Source organism: Notothenia rossii, assembly GCF_949606895.1.
Source record: "Notothenia rossii genome assembly, chromosome: 7".
Classification (NCBI taxonomy): Eukaryota; Metazoa; Chordata; class Actinopteri; order Perciformes; family Nototheniidae; genus Notothenia; species Notothenia rossii.
In genome coordinates this window covers 64,853,927-64,874,595 of record NC_136905.1, presented here as the reverse complement: position 1 = coordinate 64,874,595, position 20,669 = coordinate 64,853,927, and the positions used below count along the sequence as shown (strand labels likewise).

At 39.6% G+C, this 20,669-nt stretch overlaps 1 protein-coding gene across 1 annotated transcript in view; it reads left to right on the top strand.

The window, feature by feature from the left end:
- The first annotated feature begins 4,823 nt into the window (after positions 1-4,823).
- kop (askopos) overlaps positions 4,824-20,669 on the top strand; it is a 35,064-nt gene continuing 19,218 nt past the window's right edge. Inside the window, exons 1-3 of the mRNA XM_079694407.1 lie at positions 4,824-4,953; positions 9,551-10,221; positions 12,241-12,383. Coding sequence (XP_079550533.1) covers positions 9,553-10,221; positions 12,241-12,383 — 812 coding nt within the window. The 5' untranslated portion in view covers positions 4,824-4,953; positions 9,551-9,552. The remainder of the gene's footprint in view (positions 4,954-9,550; positions 10,222-12,240; positions 12,384-20,669) is intronic.

The window sequence follows — 20,669 nt, the reverse complement described above, 5'->3', positions numbered from 1 at the left end:
TGTGACCAACTTTTTATTGTTTTTTTATTTTTGTTTGCCCTCACAAAGGGACTTATATACACAGATACAAATTATATAGACAATATAGACAATAAAAAAAGACAATACAAATAGAAAAAAATAAAAAAACAAAAAAAAAATAGGGAATCCCTTTCCCATGCCACCCCGTCCCTCCCCCTTCCCACCCATCTTGCCATTTCACAGAAAATCCTTCCTGATGTTTGTTAGCAATCGTCTGAGTTCATCTATCTATTATATTATATATATTATTTATATTATTGCAAAACAATTTATCCACATAAAATACATTCATGCCTTTTTTTTCCACATAACATTTAATCTGTTTAAGCTTATTACCAGATCAGCAGGTCTTTGAATAGCCTCCAATGTTTCCCCCTTAGCCTTATTAGCAGAAGCGATTGACAGCTCTGAGATTAGTAGGTCATGGAAGGATGATATCCATTGCTTAATAAATAAAGTATGTGCGGGTTTCCATCGTATTACAATTATTTTTTTGGCTGCTGTTAGACCAGCGAAAAGCACCCTTTTCTGATGTTTCTGTAGGTCAGGAGAAGAATCATCATTCAACAATACAATATTTGGGAGACAGGGTATGTGAACTCCAATAATCTCAGATACAATGTCAATAACTTGTTTCCAGAACGTTCTTACTGCAGTACATTCATAAACCATGTGCACATATATGCCAAACGTATTTTGGTTACAGAGAAGGCATTTGGGGCTTGGAAGTCTGACAGCTTCTGGTACCTTTATGTTCTGGTGCAGCCTTTTTTGAGACGGTGTCAAAGGAATATTGAAATGTTTGTATTTAAAACAAACACTAAGGTTGGTTCAAACAATGGTTAATGACAGTTATTTAAATGCAAAAAAATTGAGTGTATGTAAATTCTCCAATCTCAACTTTGACCTAACCCTCTGACTGACAGAAAAGCTCTGTGCTGCTGACAGAGAATCACTTTCTCTCTTAATTATTTCTTTGTTGTGAACCCTTTGTGAACTGGGTTACAGTTCACAAAGGGTAAAAAAGTAAAAGTAAAAAAAAGTAAGAGTAAAAAAAACAAACATTATAAATCACATTTGAAGAAAAGGGCACTTATTTAATGGGACAGCAAAAGTGCAGGCGCTCAAGCCCCCTTTGGGGTCTACTGTATCTGTGCACTTGTCTGTTCAGTGGGTGTCTGTGTATGAACAAAGCAGAGGTTATAAATGAGCTAATAAGAAACAGGTTTGCTGTTACGCATTAAACGCATTCCAGAAAAAATAAGTTTCTAGATATGCAGGTGATGTTTTGTTAGTGAAAAACACTAAATTATTCTGATTCATTCATTGATCTAGATCTGTTGCTTATTGAACAGCAGCTGCCACGATAACAATGCAAAAGTGATTTCTCATGATTAACTGTGTAATGTTTTTCATTTGGGGATTTTTTCTAAACCTCAAAAAGATTTAGACATCAAGTTAGGTTCAGGATTCTTTGTGGGTGTGTTCGTGTGTGTGTGTGTGTGTGTGTGTGTGTGTGTGTGTGTGTGTGTGTGTGTGTGTGTGTGTGTGTGTTTGTATGTGCGTGTGTGTGTGTGTGTGTGACTCACATGGGCACAATGACACAAATTATTGCGCAATGTTAAAATTCCCCTTACATATACATACAATATGCACGTCTTTAGTTTCCTGCCCCCAAATGTATCTCACACTACCAACGGTTGATGTGTTCATGTGAGTGGTCATTTAACTCACAATCTATGTAACAGCAACATGTATAATATTTTAAATTAGAAAGATAATAAAATGCATAAAGGTTGATTATGGCTCTGCTTATCTGGAAATATTACAATTAAAAGATATTGGTCTAGTCTTTACATTACATTTTCAAGCCGTATCTATGCAGTCTTATTGAATGACTGCAATGTTTATATGTACATGCATACATTTGACATGAGTGTTTGCATCAGATTTTAGATTTGATGATATTTTATAATATCATTGGCGATGTGTTTCTGATGCAACAAGTGTTACAATGAGACACTTTTAGACTAAATGTTTCATGATTTGATTGGTTTCAAGAGTGCTCAGTGTCCATAGAGCTATATTTATTCATACTTTCATGTACACAACAAAGTGTGTTAGCTTATGTTCTTGACTAAATCATGAGCATGGTGGTTACACCTTTTTTATGTTTTTCAAGCCAGAAAGCATAGAGGTGGACTGAGCGTGAGGAACAACGTGCTTCTTTCAATGGTGTGAGATTATTGTTTCTAAATGACAGTGTATTGACCTATCCCCAGAGGTGGAAGAAGTTATCAGTCTTGTTCTTGAGTAGAAGTACCAGATTGCAGGAATACTCTGTTACAAAGGAAAGTCCTGCAATCAAAATGTTACTCAAGAAAAAGTACACAAGTATTAGCATCGAAATATACTTAAATACAGTACTTGAGTACATTTACTTCCCACCATTGCCCATCATCACAGGAAAACGGTTCCCCTCATGCCAACAGTAACAATGCCTTGGTTTCTGTGAATAATACAAAGTTCTGCCTTTGGACACATTTCTGTTTTCTATGTACATTTTAATGTACATGAACTCCTCTAATAGTAGATCTAGCTACAGTATTTCGATATATTTACTCGTGTGTGAGCCGAGGTTCCTTTTTGTTTCAATGTAAGAGACGGCACTGCCATCTACTGGCAGAAGATGTTTAATTTATCCAAAGGAACTTTTGATCATAATGAGGAAAAAGTCTAAATGTGTTGTTATTATTATGCAGTTGCTAAGTTTACACATGTTTATTATGACAGGTTGGAAGATTCAACAACACGTATCATTAAAAAAAGGATATTGCACTAAATGTTTCAAGTGTCTTTATGTGCACATTATTGTTGTTTGAATGAACATGGGCCTCTTATCCTACTTGGATCCTTTTGTAAAATGTAATTACCCTGGAGCTTTTTCAACAACAAGGTGGAGGGAGAGCTCTCTCCTGTCAGACTGAGAGTCTCAGATAACCTCAGCTCAGGTGAAGTAAAGGACTCTCTCAGTGTTAAGATAGTTAACTTAGTCTAGTTATCTCAGTGGGTCTCAAACGGTTTGGTCAGGATTAATGTAAATAAGTATTTCCGAGGCAAACGTTTTTATGATCCGTATAAAAAAATAAGAGCATAAAGGAGAAACATGAAATAGCCTACTATATGACAGTAAAACAAGAATACAGTTTTAAAAGTGGAGTGATTTGTAAAATATCTATAAAGAAATAGAAAATCTGTTTAAAGTTCTGTTTCATATGGGTGTTGAGAGATGTATCCATAGATGAGTCATTCTACAGAAAAGGTGGAATCTGGGTGATACAAATCTGCTGAAATATATTCCTTCTAAACACATCTAAAACCTGTTAAATAGCAATAACTAACTCTTAACTTGATGAATCCACAACAAGTAGAGCTTAAATATTTTTTAATTATTTTTATACATTATACAAAGCTTATTTGTATAGGAATGTCACTGGTGTTACGTGTTAACAGGAAGAAGAGTAACACCAGTGACGGTAACACCAGTGACAACTTGGAGAAAACACTACCATTTTAACAAAATGGCTGCAATGTGTCAGACCAAATATGGCTTCAGTCAATATCAAAATCGTATAACTCTTCAATACAATACATTTTCCCATTCAAATGTTCACCCTAGGGCTATGAAATTAGTAACGACAGACTTGAAAGACGCACGTAAAATTTGAAGATAAAATGACACCTTTAACAAACAAAGTAAGAAGTATCTGACTTTCCTTATGTCTTTCTCCACTGCACTGTCTCAAATGATCTCTTGTTACAGGAGGCACTTCAGAAACAGTACATTATTTCAAAAATAAAAGCGTTTTGTGTAGCAGTAACACCAATGACGTAATTTTGGGTGACTGACATTTATTTGATATTATTAATAATAATTTGCGTTTTTTTTTACCATTTCAGTGTTATATTTAATGCTTGTAATGTTATGTAAATTAGATTTATTTATTGAAAAAAATTTTTTTTAAATTAAAACTATAGGCTCCACTTCCATGTATGATCAAAGTGACAAGGCAGTTCCTTGAACTTGGCATTTTAAATAAATTGCAATTTATGTATAAAACAATGTTTTTTTTAATTTTTATTTAGTACCATTGCAAAGACAATCTCTATTTATTCAACATATATAATGAATGTGAGGTCAACGTCATGTATTTTGGTTTCTGCAAAAGTAAGTGACAGTACTTCCACCTTTTCTGTAGAATGACCCAGATCTCTTATTAACGTTGCTCTCAAAGTGCACCAGATTGATGCTTTTAACTTCAATATTAAGGGTGAGGATCCTCCTATAGGAGGTTAGGTCCACTCCCCACTTGTAAAAATAGCACTTTACCCCTGCTTACACCTATAGCCTATGCCGTCTGCTGATGATCGAGCCTTCATTGTAACAGTCGCGGGTACACTGTGTGTGCGTGTGGGGAGTGTTGCAGTCGAAAATTCAACTGTAGAGATGGTGGGAACCCTAAATGTTTGAGCACCCTCTATGAGACGCCGTGATACTCCACAGCACCCCCTAGAGAAAATCTCTGGCGCCGCCACTGCCCAAGAGACGATACAAGGACAATGCAAAACAAAACAGATCATTAATATTTTTATTTTATGCATCCACATGGACTTGCATTCTCTATTCTCTAAATAGAATTAGAGTTTTGTCAAATTACAAGTGACTTCTAATCTAGTGCAGAACCGAACCACCACATTGAAATAATAACAATGCGTACGTCAGAGACATTTGAATCCAAACAGCGCGCTCATCGCATAAAGCCCCGCCCCGTGTGCACGTTCTTTTCCTTGTCACCTGTGCGCGCGCGTCCAAGATATTCAATCTTATGCGATGAGCAGGTGGCTTCATTAGCTGGTGGATTTCCGATAGTGGTGAGTCGATTTATGGTGCTATTATTTTTTGCATATCGTGAATACACAATTTAGTTGGATTGCATCAGTCTACCCTAAGGTAGCGCTTATAGTTGACTTTTCGTGTGCCAAATGTTTAGGTTAGCTATCTAGCTCACAGCTATATTTTTCAAAACCATGCTGCTAGCCAAGTGCGCGCCATGTGCTTCTACCATTAGAAACCACCTTTAATGTTAATGACATTTGTTGATACAATGTTGGAAACCACTATAAGGGTTTAAGTGACGCAAATGTCCAGTTTTACTAAGTGCAACTTATTTGTTTTTTATCAATAAGCCTAGGCTTCTATCTAGCTGCTCATGCTTTGGCTAATGCCAGCTACGAAGTTCATGAAAATGAAAGGGCAGTGGTGGAAAGTAACGAAGTACATTTACTCAAGTACTGTACTTATAGAAAAATACTGTGCAATTTTCCAAACTCACATTGGTTTCGCATACAGTATCTCTGTAAAGTATGTGTATTCAGCAGTATTCACTTTCTCCACTAAACGGCTCGCTGCAGCTCTTCCCCCCCCCCCCACTCCATCCCTGTGAGCCCAGTGTGCTCCGATTGGTCGGGACGTTGTGAATCGCGCTGAGCTCCGTGGAGGTGTGATTTCCTTGTTTAGCGAAATACAGCCAAACTCATCCTGAGCACACACAAAGTCACAGAAAACAATACGTGTGGCTTGATATTGAGTAAGAAAAAGGTTTATAGGTTTATAAACGCCGTGAGAATGGGTCTGCAGAGAGAATTTCGCCGCAATCCCAACCGTCTGTTATCAGCCTGCAGCCAGGGAGGAAAAATCAGCAGAGCTGCCTGCACTGAGGTGGAATGGTCAATTTGGACCAATCAGCGGGGGCTTAACGTAACGGCTCCGTGGACGTAACGTAACGGCTCCACGGATTGGCCCATTTGGTTCCGGGTACCGCATGACCGTATCGCGTCATAGTTCTGGGCGTGGCTACTGGGTGTTCCTACGACACAGGAAGTAAACAATGGACAATGACGTTTCACCAACGAGGCGTTTTGGAGGGTTATGGCTCGAAAGGATCCGTCTAGTGTAAAACTCTCGCGAGAGTTTGCAAGTCACGTGGCTGAATGTTTACGTTTGGCAGGCAGCCTTTAAGTTACGATCGTTAACATCAGTGGGCCACAGCAAATGATCGTGAGAAGCTAAACTATCTATTAATTATCTCAATGACAGGGAGTGTGATTGTTGAAATAGGATGTTAGTGGTCTTGCTGTTCAAAGAAGAATGACAAAACTGTAGATCACAAACACTACGGTTTATTTTTTATTCACAGGCAAGTCAATGTTGTCGCAGTAAAAGTCCCAATATAGCTCCTGGTGCAATACAATGTTCCCTTTCAGTGTTTTACTATTATGTCTGATGTTTCTCTATTAATATTGCTGCTGCATTAATGTGTATGTTGCATCATGTTACTGCTGTAGGTGTGTTTCCGAGCCGCTCCAACGAGAGTTACAACGAGAACGTGACGTCATATTTACACAAGACGGATCCTTTCTAGCCATAACCGTTTTGGAGGAGGTATTTTCTGTGTTAGTTTTACTCGCTACAGGGTGTACTTTGAGGGTTTTGACTCTGCACACCGTTTACACGCATAAAAACCTTCATAACACATAAGGGGACGGGTAATGACTGGAAAAGCATGATATGTGTCCTTTAATAAATATACTCATAATGGAGTGCCACAGTGACGCGTCCTAAAACCCAGGAGTAAGCTGCGCATGGGTTCCTTCGACAAAAAGCAATGCAATTTCTCCATAGGATTTTGGAAAATAGCTCGAAATAAGGTCTGTGGTTGACGCACATTTAAGAGACAGATCACGTTTTGTTCAGTCGGATAATATCCCCATGTCTACCCTACTTTTATAATTTTCGAATTATGATTCATAAATCTATAGAGTGGTGCAGGGATGACGTATTTTAGTAGGTTTATGAATGATAGATTACTTCCGGGTCGGCCTACAAAAATACATCATCCCTGCACCCTGCGGTACTTCTGTACTTTTAGTTAAGAATACTTTTATTTAAGTAAAGGATCTGAGTACTTCTTCCACCAATGATCCAAATTCTGTAATGTATATGATTCTGAAATGGACCTTTTTAGGCATAAAAAGTAATTTTACTTTTGGTTCTTTAAGTCTAATTGCTATTGGTACTTTTATTTTTTTATAGCCAGCTATTTAGGTTGAGACCTAAACAAAGTCTGCATCCTTTTATTTATCATATATATATTATCTATATATATTATAAAATATATATATATATTATAATATATATATATTATATCGGTTCATTCAAATCATCCGGACAAATTTGATGGCTTTGGATTTTTTATTTTTTGTTTATTTTTAAATTTAAGATAGAATTATGTAGGTTTTGAGGATTGCTTTGACTCGATGAGTTTTTAATAAATAATTAAAATGTTGTCTTCAGGGTAAGTCATGCATTCCTTAATACTTATTTAGAATAATGGATCTCATTAATTCAACTTGAAGTAAATAGTTTTAATAGGGCAGTCAGTTGATTAAAATATTTAATTGCAAAGTAATCGCAATTTTTGTATCTGTTCTAAATGTACCTTAGAGGAATATTTTTCAAGTTTTTAATACTCTTATCAACATATGAGTGGGCAAATATTCTTTATGCAAATGTTTATTATCATTTGAACAATGACAAATATTCTCATGAATATTAAACACGTGTGTGTGTGTGTGTGTGTGTGTGTGTGTGTGTGTGTGTGTGTGTGTGTGTGTGTGTGTGTGTGTGTGTGTGTGTGTGTGTGTGTGTGTGTGTGTGTGTGTGTGTGTGTGTGTGTGTGTGTGTGTGTGTGTGTGTGTGTGTGTGTGTGTGTGTGTGTGTGTGTGTGTGTGTGTGTGTGTGTGTGTGTGTGTGTGTGTGTGTGTGTGTGTGTGTGTGTGTGTGTGTGTGTGTGTGTGTGTGTGTGTGTGTGTGTGTGTGTGTGGTCTTTTTTAACGCTGATTTGGGTGACTTGTGTAATTCGTGGAGAACCGAAGAGTTTTCGTTTTTGGGGGGGGGGGGGTCCCGTCAGTCCGTACACTTCAAAAAAGAAGAATAAATCTAGATCGCAAAATAATTGCAAAATCGCAAAATAACAAGCGAGTGCCTGTTTTTCCTGGCCAAGGACAGGTTCATTGAACACAACACGAGCGTAACGTGTTTTCACCATAGGTCTTCACGTGGTTATGTCTCGTCTGAAAGGAGTAACGGAGAGCATCGGAACGCCGCTCCAGCTCTTCAAATATTGCAGTACCCATAAGGAGCCGTACACATGCCGCAGTGTTTGCGAGGCTGTGTCTTTAGTTATAAGCACAGTGGCGATCTGTTGTTATTAGCATCTGGTTAGCTAGCTATGCTAACGAATTTAAAGAGCTTTTCTACAACCAGGTGGAAGAGAGCTCTCTCCTGAGAGGCTCAAATAACCTCAGCTCAGTGAGGTTAAGGCACACCTTGATTTGATCATTATAGTTATTAATGAGAATAACAAAAAAAGTTGTTAAAAATAACAAGAATAGAGTTTGAAAGGGGAGTGATTTGTAAAATATCCAAAAAGAAAAATCTGCTTACAGTTCTGTTTCATATGGGTGTTGAAAGATGTATCCATAGATCTCCTCATGTTGCTCTCAAAGTGCACCAGATTGATGCTTTTAACTTCAATATTTAAAAAAAAATCTTCCCTGGGGAGCATGCCCCCCGACCCCCCAAGAGGAGGTTAGGTCCCCCCCACTTAAATCATGTTCACATGGATAGGATACTAAATACATTTGCACACATCTTGTGTCCATATCTTTCTGTTTTGATAGTCATGCCAAAACCGTGCACGTGAGTGAATTCATGCATGCGTCAAACATGAGTCATGGTGAGATATCTGGATTCAGAGGTTGCTTTTTCTTTGCACAGCATGAAAGAAAGGCCAAATGAATGGGCTGTGATTTTAGTTTTTTTAAGCAGAGATTGAGTTCAATAATTTGTACGGCCCTCGGAGGATGTTGTACAAATTGAAAGGAAAAAGGTTCCCCACCCCTGCTGTAAATAATAATAAAAACCCTTGATTTATAACTTAACATCTCTGTCTCCTATTGATCTGAGTATATTATAAAGAATAGCCAGTTCATTGAAGTATTATAGCACAGGCCATTGTCAGATGGTATATTACGCTGTTTTCTTTCTGCTTCGAATAGTTCTCTCTTTTTTCACCATACCTGTGTTTGCATCACTGGTGTGTGTGTGTGTCAGTGTCCCAATGTCCGGCTACCTGCATAAAGTCAAGTGCTCGGCGCAGTTGTCTGCGAAATGTCACTCCTCTGTTTCATTTAAAAGGGTCCTTATATCCGTTAGCGCAGCTAGCTAGCACCAGATGCTAACAATACACGTAAGGTCTCTCTCTCCACACATACACACACCCTCCCGGTCCTCCCGATGGCCAGTCGGTGCCTGCCTGTGAGCGTGGAAGTTTGGTCTGCCGCAAGCGGACGAAAGAAATTATGGTTGTTAACTGATGAACATATGTTTGTGTTCTTTTTTCAACAGAAATGGATAAAAACGCGAATTCAACAAACTTCATTTTCACTATGCCCGCCACTGACAAGCACTTTAAACCTCTCTCTAAATATTCCCGGATGGACGCTTGTGAGCAAAACACAGATGTCAATGACCCAAGAAAGTCTGAGTCAAATCTATTTGTAAATTTTGAATTTGAATTAATAAACAATTCTGACAAAAGAAAAGTAGAGGACTCCTGTATTGGCGACAGTTATGAGACTCCTGCAAAAAAGACCTGCATTCAAAATGATTTGTCCCCTGACCTGGGGTACTTCAGCCCTCCTTCAAGAGCAGATTCAGTTTCCCCTTTTTCCACATCTTTTGCTGTCCTTTTAAATGACACAAAAGATGTGAGCAAGGAAAAAATTGAAACTGTGAGCTCTCTGCTGCAGTTAGAGCAGGTGGAAGGTAAACCCCTGTCCTTAGGAGAGAAGGTGGACAATGGGACTGTACTGCACAGATTGACGTGTGAGGGGGCAGACTCAAAGCAAACTGTGGTACAAGATGAGGGTCCTGTGGAGTGTTTAGAGGGTGAGGTTTTAGATGCATGGAACATTGGTTCCCCTATTTCGAACTCATCCATGTTTGAAGCCACACCTGCTGGAGAGGAATCCACTCTTGAGACTTCCTACGAGCCCTCATTACCCCTCGAAGTTCAGGTAAGCTGTTTCACCAGTAGGTATAGAGCAGGGGTCGGCAACAGGCGGACCGCGACCCAGACGCCGACCTATACGGACCCGGACCTATAATCAATACATTAATAGGGGATTTCAATTTTGACGGGGCGATTCTATTTTTAAGCGCCGCCGACAGGGGGCGATAGAGACGAGTGAGTGATACAGGGAGAGAAACACAGAAGAAGAGATGAGAGCGCGGCAGAGAGAAGCGGAGAGGAAAGTGTGAAGAGAATAAGTAGCGATACAGGGAGAGGAGAGGAGAGTGAACAGGCGTGTTAGCGGCAGACAGGGAGAGACACATAATTACACATGGTGCTCTCCAAGAAGAGGAAAGTGGACGGTGAGAACAGCTTTTAACCCTGAGTGGACTGACTCATTCATGTTCATCCTGCCCACTGGGAGCACAGAACCAGTGTGTCTCATTTGTTCAGAGACCGTGGCGCTCATTAAAAGTGCCAAAACGCTACTATGAGACAAAACACAAAGTGTTTGACCAAACATTCCCTCTCAAGTCAGAACTGAGGTCACAAAAAATAAGCAGTCTCAGAACCCATTATGATCAGTCGACCAGAAAAAAACTAAATATCGTTCCAGGGCAGGCTAACCGAGGCTAACCAATGAGTCTGCATGTGTATGAGAATGGCCCTGACACCATTTCAGCCCAGATTTACAAACTCCTGGCAGGACAAGCTCGAGCTCAATTCTCGCACAGAATTTTAAAAAAAAGTGAGTGAGGGACTGCAATATTTAAAATATCATATTTAAATATGCAATATTCGCAATATGGGAAAGAAAGAGAAACTTTAAAACTGTTCAATTGTTATGATGTGTAAAGACTGATTGTTCTATAATCGTCTGAAACTGTTAAGTCATGATGTGAAACTGTTAACAAAGAAAAAGGGAAACTCAAGCTGCTGCTGCACTTTATTTTATTTATCTAAAATTAAGCACTTTTTTAAGATGCACATATTTTCAAAAGCTATTTTATTATTTTCTCTATTTTATTTTTAAATGCAGCCAGAGAGGAACATTACACATATCCACAGTATTTACTGTATATCTTTATAGTTCAATGTTAAAGGTGGGGTAGGTAATTTTCCAGAAACCGGCTGGAGTGCACTAAAATTTGAAAGTACACAGCCAAAAAGAATCCGCCCCTTCTTTCAGACTTCCTTACAGAGCACCTCCTCCGCGAGAGCAGGCTGCAGTAAAGTTACATATCAGGCAAAGCTAAACACATCTAGGTTAGCAATACTACACAGCCAAAGCAACTCCGATATTGACTCTGGTTTGACTTCTCCTAGTTTCCACTTTCTTTTTGTTCTTAATTTGCTCTGTTACATTTTTTCTTTTGCGACCAGTAGACGATGTTGAACTCTGCCATGGTGAAAGTGGCCGCCTGTTGCTGGCGAGTCATTGAAGTACTGCTGCAATGCACGCCCAATGACGGCACGCCCAATGAGGGCACGAGATACATTTGTGCGTGCACGAGATGTAAGGCTGACAGACAGGGCGGCAATCCAATCCGTTTAGCTAAACGGATTGGTTGTAGTTTTTACAGTATTACGGGTTCCACAGATGACATTTTTGTATGGATTTTTTGTCAAAGCACTTAAGATATTCATTGCTATCGGGATGTTAAGAGCATTCCATGGAATATAACAAAAAGTGTATCTCGAGCCGGTTTCTGAAACTTACCTACCCCACCTTTAATTGACAATAAATATTGTTGTTTTTGAATTGCACTTTTTTTATTTGATTGGCAGTCAGTTGTTGATTACATGCAGACGTTGATAAAGCTACAGGCTACTTCAATACATATCACATTAATTCATAAAGCAAGTTAGACATTTTGATGTTCCGGACTTTTGCATGGGCAGATTTTCTCTAACTGGACCTTGTTGAATTTTAGTTGAATACCCCTGGTATAGAGGATGTTGTCGTGCACACATCGAGTCATGTTTGTTTAACTTAATTACATTTTAGTTATGCTTTTTCAAGGTGAAATCCGTAGTGGTGAATCCAAATCGGCGCACGGAACCTGCAGCACCCACTCTAGGGAAAAAGGTCATCGTACCTATTAAATGGAGCCCAGAGGACAACAGAGTGTATGCGCCTGCAGTCCGCAGTGCCAGCACTCAAAGGTATGGTTGTACCTTTTGCCATATCTAGGGGGTGCCATATGACCATATTATACAAAATGTTGAGGCTTCTGCCATTGCTTGGTGTTTTTCCTTGATGGCAGTCTCATATTTTTCCTGTCTGGCTTTTTTTTTCATCTGTGTCTACAAGCCCATCCTTATTTATACATTTGTACTATTCCTATAGATTAATGTCTTAAGCAGCAGGTGTCTTGTATGGTTAAGTGAGGTTAAGAATAGAGTTTTGATGATTGTTTCCTTCTGTTATGTCTTTCCTACACACAGCATGAGGAAATAAATGAAACTGTCATGCCGAATTCTTAAACATTGCGCTGACAGCCAAGTCCATCTGAGTATGTTGACACATTTTGTATCGGGGGTCTTAAAAAGTATTAAATTGATAAATCAATTTAGCGAAAATTAAGGCTATTCAAAAGTATTAAACGGCATTTTCCAAGGTATTAAGGCGAGACACGGCAGGCAAAAACATCGTTTTTCATGCCCATGTCAATTTTGAGATTTTGTGCTATTTTGATTCAATAAGATGTTTTCTTTCAGGCTTTTGGAAGGAAAACGTACAAAATACACATTTAGGTGTTTATTTTACTATAGTTTGTCTATTTCCGTCGGTAGATTTCTCCTAAATTCACCAAAAGTTAGCAATCTAACGTAACATAAAGTGCCGTGACCGCTGTTTGCTCCATGTCATGAGAGGTACCGTTGGAAAGCTCAGGTTCTCCTGCACAATCTCATCGGATCCAAATATGGTCATTTCCTTTGTATCAGCAACCAATCGTGAAAGTACAAAGGGGTCATCTGACCAAAGAACGGAATCTTATTGGCTGGTGTCAATTTCTGACAACGTGATTCGTTCAGATGCGTCACGTGGTGCGCCATGACACTTCCTTGTTTATATTTGCGCTGAAAATTTAAATCTCAAAATACCGAAACATCCGCGAAAAAATCGTTCAAAGAGAAGAGGACAACAATTGTCACTTGCACGTAGCAAGGTAGAAGACAAAACAAATGACCCCGAACCTGAAAAACCTTCACTTAGTGCGTCAATGCGCAAGCTGTCACCCAAAGAGCAGGAGGGTTTAGATAGCGCCACACAGCAGTGGCTGATAATACATGTAGCGCGGCTGAATGAACTGCTCAGTGGGTTGATTTGCCCAAATTGCGCAGGGACAGGGCTCAAAGTTAACATCGATCCGCAAAACCATGGTTTCTGTAGCAGCTTAATTTTAGAGTGCAGTCTGTGTGATGGTGGGTACCGCAAAAGTGTGTACACATCTACACGTCTTCAAGACGAAACCAGGAAGGATGTTGCTTTTGATGTGAATGTGAGAATGGTGCTCTTAGCGCACGAGTTAGGCTTGGGCTATGCAGCTCTGAAGAAAATAAGCAAAGTGTTGGGGATTCCTGCACTTCATCTCAAAACCTATCAGAGACATGACAAGAGAGTGACAGGTATAGAAACAGGATTGAGACCAAGAAAACTTGAACTATTGAATTCAGAGTATAACTTATCAGGACATTCAGTTGACTTATTTTTTTCTCTTATTAGTGGCAGAAATAGAGAGAGGCCTGGAGTCACTTCACAGGACAAGGGAGCAGGTCAGGCAGGCTTATGCAGATGTGGACCCAGATGTTGCAGAGTTGCTGAGGGAGGATGCAGAGGCAGTTATAAACATCAGCGTGTCATTTGATGGCACATGGCAAAAGCGAGGCTTCACATCCCATTATGGCAGTGGTTCTCAAACTTTTTCTGTCAGGCCCCCCCTTTGGAGAAAAAAAAAAGTTGGGCCCCCCCAAAACGAATAATCAGGCTCAGTGGCGGTGCCAGAGATTTATTTTGGGGGTGCTGTGGGGTAGCTTGACGTTTCATAGAGGGTGCTCAAACATTTAGGGTTTCCCATTAATGTACCGGTCGCTACAGTGGAATTTTCTACTGCAACAATCCCCACGCAAATACACAACGTACCCGCGACTGTTACAATGAAGGCTCGATATTCAGCTCACGGCATATAGGTGTAAGCAGGGATAAAGTGCTATTTTTATAGGTGATGTGTGGACGTCACATAGGGGGGTCCGGGGGCAAGCTTCCCCGGGAAGATTTATTTTTAAATATTGAAGTTAAAAGCATCAATCTGGTGCACTTTGAGAGCGAAATGAAGAGATCTATGGATACATCTCTCAACACCCATATGAAACAGAAATGTAAACAGATTTACTTTTTCTTGATGGATATTTTACAAATCACCCTTTTAAACTTTATTCTTGTTTTACTGTCATATAGTATTTCATACCTGTTTTTCATTTATTCTCTTATTTTTTTATAACTATAATGATCATATAAACGTGTGCCTCGGAAATAATTATTTACATTAATGGTGACCAAAACATTTGAGACCCACTGAGATAACACTGAGAGAGTCCTTTAGCTCTCAGTCTGACAGGAGAGGACTCTCCTCCACTTTGTTGTTGAAAAAACTCCTTATATCCGTTAGCGTAGCTCGCTAGCACCAGAAGCTAACAACAACGATCTCCAGTACCGGTGCGCTCTCTCTCTCTCACGCGCACACAAAATGGCTCGTTCCACACACACACACAGAGCCGAGCTTTAATGAAACAGAGACCCAGACGTAATAGTACTGTACTGCATCATATTATTTTCGAATCAATAATTTTTCAAATTATGATTTTTATTTTATTTTTTATTTTTATCTTTTATTTTATTTTTTTATAACCATTTTTCCTCCTGGTCTCTCGCGCCCCCCCTGGCATGCCTCTGCGCCCACCAGGGGGGGCGTGCCCCCCACTTTGAGAACCACTGCATTATGGGATCGGTGTGTGCATTGACATCCTTACTGGATTGGTGATAGACTATGAAATCCTATCATCCTATTGCCATGCTTGTGCTCTAAAGGGAAATGCCAAGCAAGAGCAAAAGATTACAGAAGAGGAGTATGACAGTTGGCGACAGACACATAGTGATTGTGCAAGAAACTTTGCAGGGTCAAGCAAGGCAATGGAGCAAGAGTCAGCCAAGAGGATGTGGGCCAGGTCTGTGAATCGCCACCAGGTGCGGTACACAGAGATGTTGTCAGATGGGGATAGCGCAGCATTTAGGGAGGTGGTTGCACTGAACCCATACCCTGGGCATGAAGTGGTGAAATTAGAGTGCATTAATCATGCCCACAAGCGAATGGGTACAGCACTCAGAAAAATGAGTTCACAGAAAAAGTTAGGAGGGAAGGGTGTAGGGAAGCTGACTGCAAAGAAATGCAAAACTTTGCAAAATTATTACAGGGGGGCAATTCTCAACAACCAGGGTTCAATCGATAAAATGAAGGGAGAAATATGGGCAGGTCTCCTCCACGGCATGTCTACTGATGACAGCCCCTTACACACCAGGTGCAATCCCTCCTGGTGTTGGTATAGGAAAGCAGAGGATAATGGGGAAACACCTGGTAGCCACAAAGAACATGCTGGAAAAAAGCGAGAGGTGGGGGAGAAGCTTATCCCTGTGTACCACCGCATGTCAAGTGACAGCCTGCTCCAGAGAATGCAGCATGGAGGTACTCAAAATGCCAATGAGTGCCTCAACTCTGTGATATGGGCGCGGTGTCCAAAAACGGTCTTTGTGGGGAAAAGCAGGGTTGAGGCAGCTGCAAGTATGGCCATCTCCACCTTTAATGAAGGTGCCTCTGCCATGCTGGCTGTTATGGAGAAGTTGTGGCTCCAGAGCACAGCTGTTACTGTCAGCGCAATGAGACAAAGTGATTTGCTGAGAATTTCAAAAGCTGAGGCCATTACATCTGCTAGTTTGAAATATAGGCGCAAGAGTCTAAGCACAGCAAAAAAGGTGAAAAGACATCAGCAGGAGATGCAGGAGGGGCCTACTTATGGAGCAGGCATGGACTAGGGTGGCAGTTCTGCAGTGCGTGTGTTACTGTGGTCGTAGTGTGTGTGTGTGTTACTGTGGTTTTGTTCATCAGGTACATACTATGTTACTCAGTTTTCAGTTGTATTGTGTTTTATATGTTCTATATTGTTGTTGTTGTAAGTATTAGATTAGATATTGTGTCTGAAAATAGTGTCTTCCAATAAAAAAAAAATGGAATTTGACAATACATATCTTTAAAGGTCGTTTTCTCAAAATGAGTTTTTTCTCCTACTCTGAGCACAACATTTCCACTTCAGTAGCACGTAGACACACCAAACCTTCCAGTTATATTCCTATCCATATTCTGAAGGCTTTTACAGAAGGGTTTGTTCATTTATCATTCATAGCCTCAATTATATAACATTTTATACCTAAAAACATGGCGAAAATTGATATTTTAGGGCTGTTGACAGTATTTTCTGATTTTATTTAGTGATAAAAAGAGATATAAAAAATCCCTTCTGTAAAAGCCTTCAATTCTAATATGACAACAAAATGAAACAAGAATTTTGAATCTGGCTTTATCCAATAAAAAAAATTCGTTTCCTGAAATGTGTTAAAAATATGCGCATATTTAATGAGATTATGGCTAATTTGCAAATTTAAACATGCTATTTCTGAAAACTTGTAATACAAAAAACAATTGCCTTATTGTAAGTAATTAACTGGAGAAATTTCTAGCTGATATCTTTAAGTTAAAAAGATTACCCTATTCACCTGTAGTGTCTCGCCTTAAGAAGGTCCACAGCAACGACAACATGAAACGCCCTTTAATTGACTGCAACGACATGTCGGGAAACCCCTCAAGGCGGCTCCATGCGTAGCGCGCCGTAAAATGCTGCTTCTAATTTTAAGTTTCTTTGCCTTGCTTGGTTCGAGGGGCCCCCACAGACTCTAGAATCACCATTGTCGTTGGGGATCAAAGCTGTCCGGTCCCACATGCTAAGTGCTAGCCAGAAAGCCGCAGCGTTTAAGTCCCGACTCTCCCGGTGGCCAATCCGTGCCTCCCCTGACTGCACGTCGCTGACACGCATCGCTGCAGACTTTCTGCACGGAGGAGCAGCGGAGTCCGGCCGATGCTGCTCCTCCAAGGAAGAGACACACGTTCACTAAGCCGAACTATATCCTGTCACAGTGATCTGCTATTTTAAAGTATAGTCAACACATATCGACCCTAAATATAGTCTATATTAAAAACGAGAAAAGTGTTAACATAGGCAATATATCGTTTTTTGTTTTATCTCTTGGAAACAATGCCTATATCAAATACTACTTTCTAATGGTTTATTTTTCTAATAAACCTTGCATTGGGTTAGTCACACAATTCATTATCTTGTGCTTTGTTCTATCTGAATTATGATAAGGAGTTATCACGAGCTGCTTAGTTGTGCTATCTTACAATCAATACTGTATATAGTAAATGTGAGGTAAAGTGTGTCGCCAATGTAACCGGTTAGAACTCGAAGTGGCGATGAGGTCTTAAAATGTATGGAAAGGGTCTTAAAAAAGGTCTTAAAAGGTATTACATTTGATTTCAGGATTCCTGCATATACCCTGTATATGATCCTTAATCTGCAGTTTTAATCTATAGATTAACGCCACTACCACTACTCTAGCAGATTTGGAGTGCATCCGGAAAATATTCATACCCCTTCACTTTTTCCACATTTTGTTATGTTACACAGGGTTCGTACGGTCATTGAAAACCTGGAAAAGTCATGGAAATTCAAAATGCAAATTCCAGGCCCTGGAAAAGTTACGGAAAACAATATCTTTCCCAAAGTTTTGGAAAAGTCATGGAAATGTAACTAAAGTTGCGTCAATTATAATTTATATTTAATCTAATCACCGAAATAATCTGCGGTCGTGAGCTGTTATGTGCCATCATGACGCGCATGGTGTTGTGTTTTAATATATGAAGCGTGAGCTGTATGCTCAAGTCTTCCTGCCTGTCGGCTGAGCTCTGCTGCTCCGCGATGAGGGTCTAACTCCAGCAGCTACATTACCTACGGTGCTTCGTTAACAGTAACTGTGCGGTCAGGAGTCACTGTGGCACAGACTGGATGGCTGGTGGACAGCTGTTAGAGCGGGCCGTTCAGATGTTCAGAGCAGAGCTCCCTGCCGGAGCGGCAGAGCGTGATGTAAACTGAAACGTTTTTCTGTATCAATATTATTTAAGGAATCGTTGAGCTAGCTAACTAGCATACATTGTCACTATCTGCTAACGTTAGCTTTAGCCTTCGTTTTCTAATAGTTTTTTTCATAGGCTATAAACAGAGGTTGTATAAGTATATTGTACTAGAGAAAAAGTAGAAGTACTCAGATCTTGTACTTGAGTAAAAGTAGAAGGAGGCTACTCAGATATTGTAGGCCTACTAGAGAAATAGTAGAAGTTAGGGATGGGTACCGAGAACCGGTACTAAGTCAATACCGGTACCTGATTGGACGGTATCGGTATACCGTTAAGAGGGGTAAAATAACAAAGTAACAAAACATTGAAATACTTAAGTTAAGTCAAAAGTATGTCAACATTTTACCCAAGTATAGTACTTGAGTTTATGAACTTGGTTACTTTACACCGCTGGCTATAAAGATAGAAAGACTAAGCCTTGCACAGAGGCATGACAATACTTTTTCAAAATGCTCAACAGTGCTGCCAAAATTATAAACTGACTGCTACACAATTAAAATAAATAGTTTTTATATATTTCTATCAGATGAGACTCTTTGGCGTTTCTGTTATCAGTGATGCAAATGAGTCGCTTTTCGGCGCCTCCCGCTTTTTTAACACTGATTTGGGTGACTTGTGTAATTTTTGGAGAACCGAAGATTTTTCTTTTGGGGGGGGGGGGGGGGGGTCCGTCCATCCGACGGACGGACGGACGGACAACTTCTCACTTCAAAAAAAGAAGAAGTCTAGATCGCAAAAATAATTAAACAAGCGAGTGCCTTTTTTTCCTGGCCAAGGACAGGTTCATTGAACACAACACGAGCGTAACGTGTCTTCACGCGGTTGTGTCTTGTCTGAGTAACGGAGACGGGAGAGCACCGGAACGCCGCTCCAGCTCTTCAAATATTGCAGTACCCATAAGGAGCCTATGCCGCAGTGTTTGCGAGGCTGTGTCTTTAGTTGTAAGCACAGTGGCGATCTGTTGTTATTAGCATCTGGGTAGCTAGCTACGCTAACAAATTTAAAGAGCTTTTCTACAACCAGGTGGAAGAGAGCTCTCTCCTGAGAGGCTCAAATAACCTCAGCTCAGTGAGGTTAAGGCACACCTTGATATGATCATTATAGTTATTAATGAGACATTAGAGACTAAATTATTAACAGGTATAAAATACTATATGACAGTAACAAAAAAGTTGTTAAAAATAACAAGAATAGAGTTTGAAAGGGGAGTGATTTGTAAAATATCCAAAAAGAAAAATCTGCTTACAGTTCTGTTTCATATGGGTGTTGAGAGATCTATCCATAGATCTCCTAATGTTGCTCTCAAAGTGCACCAGATTGATGCTTTTAACTTCAATATTAAAAAAAATTAAATATTCCGTGGGGTGGGGGGGCTCGGGTGCTTGTCACCTTTTTCATACCTGATGAGTTTGCATCCCTGACCACAGTTGCTTTATTGTGTAGAAGCTAGTAAGCCTACTATTTGATTTGTTTTAGATAGGCACTACATGTTTCCTATGCTGACCGTACTTTCCTGTTCCATGTTAAAATAAACCATTTTCAGTGGTACCGCTGAGAAAGAGTAATCTTTTTCGGTCATGGAAAATTAGGTAAAGATCATGGAGAAGTCATTGAAAAGTCATTGAAAATCATTGTTGAAAAAGTGTATGAACCCTGGTTACAGCCATATTTAAAAATGGATTAAATAAAAAATAAATACCCCATAATGACCAAGTGGAAAAAGTTTTAAAATATTTTTTGTAAATGAATTAAAAAGAAAAGACTCATATCACCTAAGTATTCACACCCTTTACTCAATACTTTGTTGAAGCACCTTTGGCAGCAATTACAGTCTCATGTCTTCTTGAGTATATGATTGTACAAGCTCGTAGGGCTGTACCCGAATATTCGACTATTCAAATATTCGTTCGTTGGTAAACTATTCGGGTTTCAATTTCATTATTCGGTTTTTTTAATTTTTTTAAATGTTCTAAATGTATGCTATTAATAAAGGCAAATTGCCATTCGTATACTATATTTATACTTTTGAATTGCACTGTTAAAATGCGGAAATATATACAATCTCAGCCTGTGCTCCTGACATCGCGTTCACTCAGTCATGAACGCAAACGGCTCGCTTCACCTCGTTTCACCCACAAAATGCCGAAGA